The sequence below is a fragment of the Mustelus asterias genome, chromosome 21, assembly GCF_964213995.1.
Source record: "Mustelus asterias chromosome 21, sMusAst1.hap1.1, whole genome shotgun sequence".
NCBI lineage: Eukaryota > Metazoa > Chordata > Chondrichthyes > Carcharhiniformes > Triakidae > Mustelus > Mustelus asterias.
The window spans coordinates 14,927,137-14,941,427 of NC_135821.1; the positions used below are offsets into that span (position 1 = coordinate 14,927,137).

Genomic DNA, 14,291 nt, shown 5'->3' on the forward strand with positions numbered 1-14,291 from the left:
TTTCCGAGGCAGCGGGAAGTGTAGATGGAGTCAATGGATGGGAGGCTGGTTTGCGTGATGGACTGGGCTTCATTCACAACCATTTGTAGTGTTTTGCGGTCTTGGTCAGGAATCCGTAGAATCCCTACAATGCAGAAGGAGGCCATTTGGTTCATTGAGACTGCATCAACCTTCTGAGAGAGCGCTTTGAGGCAGTAGTGCCAACCATTGTGCCACCATGCCACCTATGTTCAGTATCAAAGGGGGATGCATTTAGACGACAGGGAACATTGTGTCATAAGGTTTAGGTTGGCTGTGTAAAAGGACAAAGAATCATAGAATCCTTACAGTGCAGAAGGAAGCCATTGGGTCAATCGAGGCTGCACCAACTCTCTGACAGAGCATCTTACCCAGGCCCTCTCCCCCACCCTATCCCTGTTACCCCCTGCATTTACCGTGGCCAACCCCCCTAACCCACACATCTTTGGACACTAAGTGGCAACTTAACATGGCCAATCCACCTAACCAGCACATCTTTGGATTGTGGGAACAGTCTAGAATGGTATGAAGGCATTGGAGAGGGTGCACAACAGATTCACGAGAATGATTCCGAGGATGAGGACCTTCAGTCATGAAGATAGATTGGAGAAGTTAAGACTGCTCTCTTTGGGGAAGCGAAGACAGAGAGAAGATTTGTTAGAGATATTCACTTTGGAGGAAATAATAGCAAATTGGATTATTATCTAAATGGAAAAAAATTACAACATGCTACTGTGCAAAGGGACCTGGGGGTCCTTGTGCATGAGACGCAAAAACCCAGTCTGCAGGTGCAACAAGTGATCAAGAAGGCAAATGGGATGTTGGCCTATATCGCAAGGGGGATAGAATATAAAAGCAGAGATGTCTTGCTGCATCTGTACAGGGCATTGGTGAGGCCACAGCTGGAATACTGTGTGCAGTATTGGTCCCCTTATTTGCGGAAGGATATATTGGCCTTGGAGGGAGTGCAGAGAAGGTTCACCAGGTTGATACCAGAGATGAAGGGTGTTGATTATGAGGAGAGACAGAGCAGATTGGATTTGTACTCGTTGGAATTTAGAAGGCTGAGGAGGGATCTTATAGAGACCTATAAGATAATGAAGGGGCTGGATAGGGTAGAGGTGGAGAGATTCTTTCCACTTAGAAAGAAAGCTAGAACTAGAGGGCACAGCCTCAAAATAAAGTGGGGTCAGTTTAGGACAGAGTTGAGGAGGAACTTCTTCTCTCAGAGGGTGGTGAATCTCTGGAATTCTCTGCCCACTGAAGTGGTGGAGGCTACCTCGTTGAATATGTTTAAATCACGGATAGATGGATTCCTGATCGGTAAGGGAATTAGGGGTTCTAGGGATCAGACGGGTAAGTGGAACTGATCCACTTCAGATCAGCCATGATCTTATTGAATGGCGGGGCAAGCTCGAGGGGCTAGATGGCCTACTCCTGCTCCTATTTTTTATGTTCTTATGTTCTTCTATTCAAAATCATGTGCAGGCTGGACAGAGCAGATAGGGAGAAAAGTTTCTCATTCATGAAAGGATCAAGGACGAGAGGGCACTGATTTAGAGTAATTGACAAAAGAAGCAAAAGCGAGGTGAGGAAAAATTTATTTGCGACAGCGAATGGCTAGGGACTGGAAGCACTCACTGCCTGAGAGCGTGATGGAGGTAGGTTTAATTGAAGCCTTCAGAAAGGAATTAAACTGTTGCCTGATAAGGAAGAATGTGCTGGGTTACGGGGAGAAGGCAGGGGAGTGATACGGGGTGAAATGCCCGTTCAGAGAGCCAGGGTAAAGACGATGGGCTGAATGGATTCCCTTCCACACCGCAAAAATTCTCTGATTGTAAATTCAGAGGAAGCAAATCGTCATTCTCCTAGGAAGCTAGGAACAGAAGTGGGCCGTTCAGCCCCCCCCAAGCCTGTTCTTTATCCATAATTACCTCGTGATCTTTGGAAGGAATCTACATGTTCATTAGCAATATTCCACACTGTAAAGAATATTAAATATTGTCTAATTTATGGTAGTTATATTTGATTTTTTAAATAGTGGTCTGGTACAACTTAACATTGCGTAAAGGTTAGATAACAGCCTCTGGATCCTGAATTCTAATCCAGGTGGGATTAGTGGGAGCAAAACTTCCTGTTTATTGGCTGTGAGAGTCCAACATGAGATGAACTTGGCAGCCTGAAAATTCAGTTCCTGGGGGCTATGAAATTGGCATTCTCCCTCAGGAGGGATACTTGGGAAACAGTGGCACAGCTAATGAGATAATGCTGCACCTTGTGGTTGGTTCAGAGTTGGAGGAATTTAATTGGGCTATAACTGAACCTGCCTGATGCCAATACTGGGTGAACAAAGCGGGGTCGTCTATGTAACCTCAGCGCTAACCTCCCTCCAAACAGGTGAGGTTTTAAGGAGAGTTATAGATGAAAGAATCGCTATCTCTGTTTTCTAGAAAACATGGAGTGACTTTCAGGGCTGGGGGATGAAAGGGACCTCACTAAATTGGACTCAGTAAACTAGTGGCACAGCCTGAACACCCCAGATATGAAAGAGTCCGTGTCCATATGCAACAAGACCTGGACAACATTAAGGCTTGAGCTGATAAATTGTGTTCGTGCCACACAAGTGTCAGGCAGTGACCATCATCAATAAGACAGAATCTAACCATCATGCTGTGACATTCAATAGCATCACCATCACTGAATGTCCTACTCTCCTCATACTGTGGGCTGCCACATCCCTGAAACTGAACTAGACCAGACATGTCTACCAGAGCAAGTCAGAAGTTGGGAATTCTACGGTGAGTAACTCACCTCCTGACTCCCCAAAGTCTGTCTCCCATCTACAAGGCACAAGTCAGGAGCGTGATGGAATATTCCTCACTTGCCTGGATGAGTGCAGGTCCAACAACACTCAAGAAGCTTGACACCATCCAGGGCAAAGCAGCCCACTTGATTGGCACCACATCCACCGCTTTAAACATTCACTCCCTCCGCCACCAATGCACAGTGGCAGCAGTCTGTACCTTCTATAAGATGCACTACAGGTGAGTTCCTCCGACAGCATCTTCCAAACCCATGGCCTTTTCTATAAAGACAAGGGCAGCAGGTGCATGAATCATAGAAACCCTACAGTGCAGAAGGAGGCCATTCAGCCCATCGAGTCTGCACCAACCACAATCCCACCCAGGCCCTACCCCCACATATTTACCCGCTAATCCCTCTAACCTATGCATCTCAGGACTCTAAGGGGCAATTTTTAACCTGGCCAATCAACCTAACCCGCACATCTTTGGACTGTGGGAGGAAACCGGAGCACCCGGAGGAAACCCACGCAGACACGAGGAGAATGTGCAAACTCCACACAGACAGTGACCCGAGCCGGGAATCGAACCCGGGACCCTGGAGCTGTGAAGCAGCAGTGCTAACCACTGTGCTACCGTGCCGCCCTACCATGAGATGGGTAGTGGGAACACTACCACATGCAAGCTCCCCTCCAAGTCACCCACCATCCCAATTTGGAAATATATCCCCGTTCCTTCACTGTCACTGGGTCACTATGCTGGCACTTGGTCCCTAACAGCACTGTGGGTGTACCTACACCTCAGCAACTGCAGTGGTTCAAGAAGGCGGCTCACCACCACCTTCTCCATGGGCAATTAGGAATGGGTAATAAATTCTGGACCTAGCCAGTGACGCCTATATTCCATGAAAAAATACAGAAAAGAAATTAAACTAAAAACTATCGGTAATTTGCCTCAAAGTTTCAGGGGTGTTCTGAATTTAGGTTCGGATGAATTATCTGCAGTGTATTTATTTATGATATTGCAGGGTAATGCAGACACTAATTACAGGGAAATGTCAGCTTGCATCTGAAGGTTATCGAATCATAGAATCCCCTACAGTGCAGAAGGAGTCCATTGAGTCTGCACCGACTCTCTGACAGAATATCTTATGCAGGCCTACCTCCCTCCCCATCCTATTTCCGGAACCCCACACATTTCCCATGGCTAATCCATCTAACCTACACCTTTTGGGACAATTTACCATAGCCAATCCATCTGACCTGCACATCTTTGGTCTGTGGGAGGAAACTGGAGCACCCAGAGGAAACCCACGCAGACACGGGGAGAACGTGCAAACTCCGCACAGACAGTGACCCGAGGCCGGAATTGAACCTGGGTCTCTGGTGCTGTGAGGCAGCAGTGCTAACCGTTGTGCCACCGTGCAGCCCTTGCAGAGAAGGTTCGTGAGCATGGTTCCTGGGATGAGAAGTCCATCTTATGAGGGGTAGAGTAAAAAGGACCCGGACTCTCCGGAGTTCAGTAAAATGAGAGGTGAGCTCAATGAAAGATACAAGATTCTGAAGGGGCTGGACAAGGCTGGTATTGAGATTCCCCTGGCTGGGGAATCCAGAATAAGGGGGACACAATCTCAACATCAGGGACCGATCCATTAGGATTGAGATGAGGAGAAATTTCTTCACTCAAAGGGTTGTGAATCTTTAGAATGTTCAACACAAGATGCTCCATCATTGAGTATACAATTGAGGCTGAGATAGGGGGATTCTTGGGGAATCTCAGTGAATTAAGGGGACATAGAACATTGATTAGGGCACAGCTCGAGTACTGTGTGCAGTTCTAGTCACCTCACTATAGGAAGGTACACTGGAGGGGGTCCAGAGCAGATTCACCAGGATGTTGCCGAAGGCGAACCAAAAGGAGAGACTGGATAGGCTTGGATTGTTTTCTTTAGGGCAGAGGGGCTAAGGATGGGGGGGGACATGATTGAGGCATATAAGATAATTAGGGACAGGGTGAGTAGGGAGCAGCTGTTCCCCTTGTTTGAGGGGGTCAATCATGAGGGAAGCATAGTTTTAGGGAAAGGGGCAGGAGATCCAGAGGGGATTTGAGAAAACATTTTTCACTCAGAGAGTGGTGGGAATCTGGAAAGCGCTGCCTGGGAAGGTAGTGGAGGCCACAAACCTCACAAACTTTAAAAACTATTTGGATGAGCATTTGAAATATCAAAACATTCAAGGATATGGGACAAGTGCAGGAAAATGGGATTAGTGTGACTTTAGTGGTAGTTATTGTCGATGCAAACTCGATGGGCTGAAGGGCCTTTTCTGCGCTGTATGACTCTTCGGAGAGAGGACAGGAAAGCGGAGTTGAGACCGAAGATTAGCCATAGTCAAAGGGCTGAATGGTCGACTCCTACTGTTATTTCTGCTGACATACACTCACACATTCATAACACGTAAGGTTAGCACAGACAGTCGATGACACTAGCCAGGTTACTTTTGCTGCATACACATGACGTTCCATTCTGGGCTGCCGTGGAAGAACCATTAACATAGCATCGATCTCTCGTGTCTCTGCCCATGGGGAATCAGGCTGCTGTTTTCCAATGAAGTAGAGTTCAAGGCCATGGGATAATTTGACGTGGGATGTATTTTCGTCCTCATTTTAAATCCACACAGTTTCTGTCTGTATTTTTATCGAATGCTGTAATATATTCACTTATGGTTAAATAGCAAAAGGTACAGCAATTACAGAAAATAGAAATAATTTGAGCGCGTCATAGAAGGTGATAAACTGGGAGAGATCTCAGCGCCCCTCACTGGCTTCAGTTACAACAGGATAAGCTTATCTAATGGCTTCCATTATCATTGTAGATGTGGGAATTTAGAATGTCAGATGTTGTTGCAAAAGGATGGGATTAAAAGAAAGCAAGGTTTGTACATAGGAAGTGGACCGATAGATGGGTGGCATGGTGACACAGTGGTTAGTACTGTTGCCTCATAATGCCAGGGACCTGGGTTCAATTCTGGCCTCTGCTGACTGTATGGAGTTTACACGTTCTTCCCGTGTCTGCGTGGGTTTCCTCCGGGTGCTGTGATTTCCTCCCATAGTTCAAAGATGTGCGGGTTAGGTGGATTGGCCGTGCTAAATTGCCCATTAGTGCCCACAGATGTGTAGGTTAGGTGAATTGGCGATGATCAATGTGTGGGGTTATAGGGATGGGGTGAGGGATTGGGATTATGGCTACGGCTATGAGGTAGGGTACACTTTCGGAGAGTCGATGCAGACCTGATGGGCCGAATGGCCTTTTCTGCATTGTGGGGATTCTATGATTCCCCTGGAGCTACTTCTCCCGCTCACCTACTGTCTGGTTCTGGCTTCATTATTAAGTCAATTGTTTGTCTACCATTGCTTCTCTCCACTCACCCGCTGCATATTTCCAGCACTTACTGCCTGAGCCACTGGATCTCTAGCCCTGGATCTGTGATTCTAGATAACTCCTTACATTGGTAAAGTCACATTTGGAGTACTGCGTACAATTCTGGTTAACCTGCAATAGGAAGGATGTTATTAAACTGGAAAGGGTGCAAAAATGATTTACAAGGATATTACTGGGACTGGAAGGTTTGAATTAGAAGGAGAGGCTGGATAGAATCCCTACATTGCAGAAAGAGGCCATTTGGCCCATCGAGCCTGCACCGACAACAATTCCACCCAGGCCCTGTTGCCGTAACCCCACATATTTACCCTGCTAATCCCCCTGATACTAAGGGAGATTCCCTAGAGCGTAGGAGGATGAGGGGTGAACTCATAGAGGTTTATAAAATCATGAGGGGTGTAGATAAGGCGAATAGCCAAGGTCTTTTCCCCAGGGTGGGGGAGTCCAAAACTAGAGGGCACAGGTTTAAGGTGAGAGGGGAAAGATTTAAAAGGGACCTGAGGGGCAACTTTTTCACATAGAGGGTGGTGTGTGTATGGAATGAGCTGCCAGAGGAGGTGGTAGAGGCGGGCACAATTACAACATTTAAATGATATTTGGACAGATACACGGATGGGAAAGGTTTATAGGGATATGGGCCCAATGCAAGCAAGTGGGACAAGTTCAGTTTAGGAAGCCTGGTCAGCATGAATGAGTTGGGCCGAAGGGCCTGTTTCCATGCTGTATATCTCTATGACTTTGTAACTCCTGACTGGGTTTTCTTTCTCTCTCTCTCTGTCCTTTCCTTCCAGGGGACATGGAGGAGTTGGAAGCTCTCTGGCTGACCGGAATCTGCCACAATGAGAAGAACGAGGTGATGAGTAGCCAGCTGGATGTTGACAACATGGCGGGTGTGTTCTACATGTTGGGTGCAGCAATGACCCTGAGCCTCCTCACCTTTATCTGCGAGCACCTCTTCTACTGGCAGCTGAGGCATTGCTTCATGGGCGTCTGCACCGGCAAACCAGGCATGATGTTCTCCGTCAGCAGGGTAAGGCCATAACTCTCTGTCTCTGCCCGCTTGCACGTCTTCTCCTCACAACTTGGCTTTGGAGGGCTTGGGGGGCAGATAGTGCTGCAGTGGGAATGTCACTGGGCTAGCAAAGCACCAGCCCCCAGGCTGATGCTCTGGGGGGGGGGGGGGACACGGTTCAAAGCTCACCCTGGCAGCTGATGGAATTCAAATTCAATGCATAAAAATCTGTAACAGAAAACTAGTCTCCTTAACGGTGACCATGAAACTATCATTATAAAAACCCATCTGGTTCACTAATGTCCTTTAGGGAAGGAAATCTGCCGTCCTTACTTGGTCTGGCCTACATGTGACTCCAGAGCCACAGCAATGTGGTTTGACACTTAAATGTCCCCTGAAATGGCCCAGCGAGACACTCAGTTCAAGGGTATTAGGGATGGGCACCAAATGCTGGCCCAGCCAGCGACACCCACATCTCATGAAAGAATTTAAAAACAGACCAACATCCAGTTTGATGCTGATGAATGACACTGCACAGACAGATTGAGGATCTGAGTGATTGACTCCCTCAGGCCTTTGATTTAACCCTTGAATTTAAATCATTGGCTGATGAGCAATACTGCTCACTGTTCCTGATTGGATAACTCACCTCTGTTGATGATTGGATAATTCACTGCAGCTCATTAATCCTGATTGGATAACTCACCACTGCTCACTGTCCCTGATTGGATAACTCACCACTGCTCACTGTCTCTGATTGGATAACCCATCACTGCTCACTGTCCCTGATTGGATAACTCATCACTGCTCACTGTCCCTGATTGGATAACTCACCACTGCTCACTGTCTCTGATTGGATACCCATCACTGCTCACTGTCCCTGATTGGGTAACTCATCACTGCTCACTGTCCCTGATTGGATAACTCACCTCACGCACATCAATGGCAACAATTGGATGATTGACTGCAGCTTGTTTGCTGATTGGGTGATTAATCCACGTGTACAAAGTCACCCAGTGCAGAAAAGGCCCTTTGGCCCATCGAGTCGGCACTGACAGTAACAACCACTAAAGTTGCGCTAATCTCATTTTCCTGCACTTGTCCCATATCCTTGAATGTTTTGATATTTTAGGTGCTCACCCAAATATCTTTTAAAGGTTGTAAGGTTTTCGGCCTGCACTACCTTCCCAGGCAGTGCATTTCAGATTTCCAACCCCTCTGAGTGAAAAAGGTGTTTCTCAAATCCCCTCTGGATCTCCTGCCCCTTCCTTTAAAACTATGCCCCTTGTGATATGATGAGATTGGAATTGGGATTCCTTATGGTTGTGATTCACTCCCCCCGCCCCGTCCCCCCCCCCCCCCCCACCCCCCCCCAAAAAAAAACCCCAGCGAGATATGGACAACTGAGACTCCCATAAGACTTACCTGTTCCTATTTCCCACTTTTCTCTGTGTTTTATTTTTTACGATAGGACATCTCCAAGGTACATTTCTAACCAATTACACTGACCCTCGCTACTCTGTCAGGTGAATGGATGTTTAGCCTGGGCTCTTGCACCAGAAGGCATTGAATGTGACTCTCTGTAATGGCCCAATGTTTAAACACGTCACCCAGTCCCTCACTGAGAATTCAGGAGGTTTCTGACTGGATTCCAGGTCTGTGCTGAATGAACGGATCTCAGCCAGGCTGCAACTGGCCTCCAGTCATCCAGGAGGGTGTCACAGTGGCCCAGTGGTTCGCCTCACAGCGCCAGGGTCTCGGATTCGATTCCCGGCTTGGGTGACTGTCTGTGCGGAGTCTGCACATTCTCCCCATGTCTGCGTGGGTTTCCTCCGGGTGCTCCAGTTTCCTCCCACAGTCCGAAAGACGTGTTGGTTAGACGCATTGGCCATGCTAAATTCTCCCTCAGTATACCCAAACAGACGCCGGAGTGTGGCGACTAGGGGATTTTCCACAGTAACTTCATTACAGTGTTCATGTAAGCCTACTTGTAACACTAATAAATAAACTTTAAAAGTTTAAGCTTGTTAAGCGATGTTTGTTGAGGGATAAATATGGGTCCGGAGGCTGGGGTGAACTCTCCTGCTCTTTGCTGAATAGAGCCACAGCGGTCACCTAATGGGAGCAGACAGGGTTTTGAGTTTAGCGTCTCATTCAAAAGGTGACACCTCCAATAGCACAGCGTTCCCTCAATACTGCACCAAAGTGTCCGGGTAGATTATGTCCTCGAGTTGTAGGAGTGGACTGAATGGGGCGGCATGGTGGCACAGTGGTTAGCACTGCTGCCTCACAGCGCCAGCGACCTGGGTTCAGTTCCGACTTCAGGTCACTGTCTGGAGTTTGCACGTTCTCCCCGTGTCTGTGTGGGTTTCCTCTGGGTGCTCCAGTTTCCTCTCACAGTCCAGAGATGTGCGGGTTAGGTTGATTGGCCATGCTAAATTGACCCTAGTGTCAGGGGGATTATCAGGGGTTATGGGTATAGGAGCTGGGTGGGAATGTGGTCGGTGCAGACTCGATGGGCCAAATGACCTCCTTCTGCACTGTAGGGATTCTATCTATCCATGACTGACTCTGGATGAAACTGACATGGCGGGGTTAGTTTTGTGTCTGTTACTGAGAACTCGATGCGCAGTAACATTCACAGCCCACTATCGGAGCTCAACTCCGCGGATATGTGAAAGTAACACTTCCATAACGTGCTTCTCTCCGAGGATGGTAAATCTGTGCAATTCTTCACCGCAGAGGGTGTCGAGACTGGGTCCTTAAATGTGTCCAAGGCTGAGATTGATAGATTTTTAATTAGTAAGGTAATCGAGGGTTGTGGGGATCATAGAATCATCATCATAGAATTATAGAATTCCTAGAGTATGGAAGTGGCCATTTGGCCCATCGAGCATGCACCGACTTTCTCTGACATAGTATCGTACTCGGGCCCTTTCCTCCACCCTATCCCCGTACCCCACACATTTAGCATGGCCAATCCACCTAACCTACATCTTTGAACACTGAGGGGCAATTTAACATGGCCAATCATAAGACTATAAGATATAGGAGTATCAGCACATTGTGTCTGCTCCACCATTCAATCATGGCTGATATGATTCTCATCCCCATTCTCCTGCCTTCTCCCCGTAACCCTTGATCCCCTTATTGATCAAGAACTTATTATCTCTGTCTTAAAGACACTTAATGACCTGGCCTCCACAGTCCTCTGTGGCAATGAGTTCCACAGATTCACCACCCTCTGGCTGAAGAAATTCCTCCTCATCTCAGTTTTAAAGGAGCGTCCCTTCACTCTGAGGTTGTGCCCTCGAGTTCTAGTCTCTCCCACTAGTGGAAACATCCTCTCCACGTCCACTCTATCCAGGCCTCTCAATATTCTGTAAGTTTCAATTAGATCTTCCGTCAGCCTTCTCAACTCCATCGAATATAGACCCAGACACCTCAACTGCTCCCCATATGACAAACCCTTCATTCCTGGGATCATTCTTGTGAACCTCCTCTGGACCCCTTCCAAGGCCAGCACATCCTTCCTTAGGTATGGAGCCCAAAACTGCTCACAATATTCCAAATCCACCCAACCCACGCATCTTTGGACTGTGGGAGGATACTCGAGCACCCGGAGGTAACCCACGCAGACACAGGGAGAACGTGCAAACTCCACACAGATAGTCACCCAAAGCCAGAATTGAACCCTGATGCTGTGAGGCAGCAATGTTAACCATTGTGAAATCGTGGATAATGCGGGAAAGTGGAGTTGATGATTATCAGATCAGATCAGTCACAATCTCATTGGATAGCAGAGCAGACTCGACGGGCCAAATGGCCTAATTCTGCTCCAATGACATATGGTTTAAATCCAAATGTGAATCAGGAGAATTTTCTTTGCCAAGAAGGTGGTGGGAGATCTCTGAGTTCCTAGCACATTTGATTTGATTTGATTTGATTTACTATTGTCACATGTATTGAGATACAGTGAAAAGTATTGTTTTTGCATGCTCTACAGATGAAGCATACTGTTCATAGAGTACATAGAGGAGAAGGAAAGTAGAGGGTGCAGAATGTAGTGTCATAGCAAGGGTGTAGAGAAAGATCAACTTCATATATGATAGGACCATTCAGAAGTCTGATGGCAGCAGGAAAGAAGCTGTTCTTGAGTCGGTTGGTACGTGATTTCAGACCTTTTGATCTTTTTCCCCGATGGAAGGTGGAAGAGAGAATGTCCAGGGTGTGTGGGATCCTTAATTATTTATGCTGGCTGTTTTTCCGAGGCACTGGGAAGTGTAGACAGAGTCAATGGATGGGAGGCTGGTTTGAGTGATGGACTGGGCTTTGTTCACAACCCTTCGTAGTTTCTTGCCGGTCTTGGGCAGAGCAGGAGCCGTACCAAGCTATGATACAACCAGAAAGAATGCTTTCTATGGTACATATGTAAAAGTTGGCGAGTGTCGTAGCGGACATGCCAAATTTCAGAATCAATTTCTTTAAGGGCAAGTTAGATAGGGTGGGGCGGGGGTGGGGGGAAGGGAAAGAAGGTTTTGGTGAAAGGGGATGATAAAAGATTGTGGGAGGAGCCCAGATGGATCAGCGAATGGCCTATTTCTGTCTTGCATCTTCAGTGTAATTCTATATAATTGGTACCTGCTGTTTAAGAATGCTAAGAGCCATTTCAATAATGTTTTAGATTAACTTCTTTGAACGTTAGTGTTTCGCACACCCACTGAGCTGCTCCTCACTTTCTGTTGTGCTTTGTTTCAGGGTATTTATAGCTGCATTCACGGTGTCCCCATTGAGGATAACAAGTCTTGCATGGAGTCCCCCACCGCCACCGTCAACGACACCCATTCCAACATCATGCGGCTGCTGAGGACGGCCAAGAGCATGGCCAACCTCACCGGGGTCAACGGCACGCACTTCGGCTCCCCGCAGAGCGCCCTCGACTTCATCGGCCGTGACCCGTCCGTCTTCGACGTCTCCGAGCACAGGCGCAGCTTCACCCACTCCGACTGCAAGTCCTACCAGCCCGATGACAACCTCTTCAGTGACTACATCAGCGAGGTGGAGAGGACATTTGGAAACCTCCATGCCAAGGACACCAACAGCATTTACCAGGACCATTATCACCATCACCGGCCACACAGTATCGCCAGTACCAGCTCCCTGGACATCCCCTACGAGTGCGACAACGCCATATTTGGTACTCAAGGTAGGCCGCTGTCCAGGAAGCCCTTTGAGATTGGTTTGCCCCTGAAACATGCACAAGGCCACCTCAGTGACAGCTACGAGAACCACAAGTACTTGTTTAAAAATGACCGCTATGCCCACGATGACCTGATCCGATCCGACGTCTCTGACATATCGACCCACACGGTGACCTACGGCAACATTGGTAACACCAAGCGGCGTAAGCAGTATAAAGACAGCCTGAAGAAGAGGCCGGCTTCGGCCAAGTCCCGGAAGGAGTTTGACGAGATTGAACTCGCCTACCGGCGGAAAGCCCACACCTCGGACCGGAAGGCGCGCTTCTTCAACAAGGACAAGCTCCGGGACTTCTACCACGACCAGTTTCGCTGCAAGGAGAACACACCCCACTGGGAGCACGTGGACCTGACGGACCTCTACAAAAGCCACGACGACGACTTCGCCAAGCACGACCCCTCCGGCCCGCGCCTGAGCCGGCCGCACCACGTGCACGTCGGCGAGTTCGGGGCAGGCGAGCGCAAGAGCAACCTGCACGCCTCCACCGTGGGCCTGTGGGACAAGGGCGTGGGCATGACTGAATGGGGCGAGCACCAAGCCGAGAACTACTGCCACAATTGCCCCTCCAAGCTCCACAACTACGGGGGCCAGAACGCCAACCGGGCTGCTTGCCTCTGGTGCGAGGCCTGCAAGAAGACGGCCACCCTGTACGACATCAGCGAGGACAACTCGTTGCAAGACGTGGACCAGCCGCTCCCTGCGGGGGTCGGGGTCACCAAGTACCACCAGAGCCCCACTGACTCCACCAAGCTGCAGAGGCGCAACCGCAACAAGCTGCGCCGGCAGCACTCCTATGACACGTTTGTCGAGATGCAGAAGGAAGACAACATGAATATTGCCCCGCGGAGCGTCAGCCTGAAGGAGAAGGACCGCTTCCTGGAGGGCAGCCCCTATGCGCACATGTTCGAGACTCCGGCCGAGCCGATATATGTCAGCAAGCCCCCTGCCCCAGAGCGTCACAGCCTCAGCCGCTACACGCTGAGCAAATCCCTCTACCCCGACCGGGTCACCCAGAACCCCTTCATCCCCACCTTCGGTGACGACCAGTGCTTGCTTCACGGCAGCAAGTCGCACTTCTTCAAGCACCCGGCTGTCTCCAAAACCCGCTTCGACTTCCACCCCTCGGCCAAGGCCACCTCGTCGGTGCTCAACGCCATGCCCGCCAGGTTTCAGAAGGAAATGTGCACAGGGAGCCAGCCGACAGTGTGTGTGGCAAATAACAAGACTCCCAGGGCTTTCAACGGGTCCAGCAATGGGCACGTATACGAGAAACTCTCCAGCATTGAGTCAGATGTCTGAGGATGGAGTGGCTCCTGGTTTGGGGGCTGTTTAGAAGGTCCTGGCACGCACGACATGCTGGTGTTCCAGATGGACCCACTGTTTTCTATTTTTTATGTTTTTGATCTTCATGCGAAATCGTTTTTTCGAATGCGTCATTACGGGAATGAATTGGATTCCGTGATGAACTTTAAGTCCGGTCCATTACCACATGGCAAAATTCTAACTGCATGTCATTTGTATCAAGTTACATCAGGTGAAGCGTTATTGTTAGGGGGTGATGATTAATATGGTAAATATTAATATCAGTGTCAATGCTGTACAGTTTGAACCTGTATTAACATGCTCACCACTGAAGAAGACTCCATCTGGCTTCATTCTGAATGCCTCTCCAGGGTTCTGGGTAACCAGCAGTTGCAGTCACTGTTGCAGGAATGGACGGGGGGGGGGAGGGCTTCTAGTAAAAGTGATCTCCGATCGGTGT

At 48.7% G+C, this 14,291-nt stretch overlaps 1 protein-coding gene across 1 annotated transcript in view; it reads left to right on the forward strand.

The window, feature by feature from the left end:
- LOC144509514 (glutamate receptor ionotropic, NMDA 2B-like) overlaps nucleotides 1–13,828 on the forward strand; it is a 359,314-nt gene extending 345,486 nt beyond the window's left edge. Inside the window, exons 12-13 of the mRNA XM_078238420.1 lie at nucleotides 7,050–7,288; nucleotides 12,029–13,828. Coding sequence (XP_078094546.1) covers nucleotides 7,050–7,288; nucleotides 12,029–13,828 — 2,039 coding nt within the window. The remainder of the gene's footprint in view (nucleotides 1–7,049; nucleotides 7,289–12,028) is intronic.
- The last annotated feature ends 463 nt before the right edge of the window (nucleotides 13,829–14,291 follow it).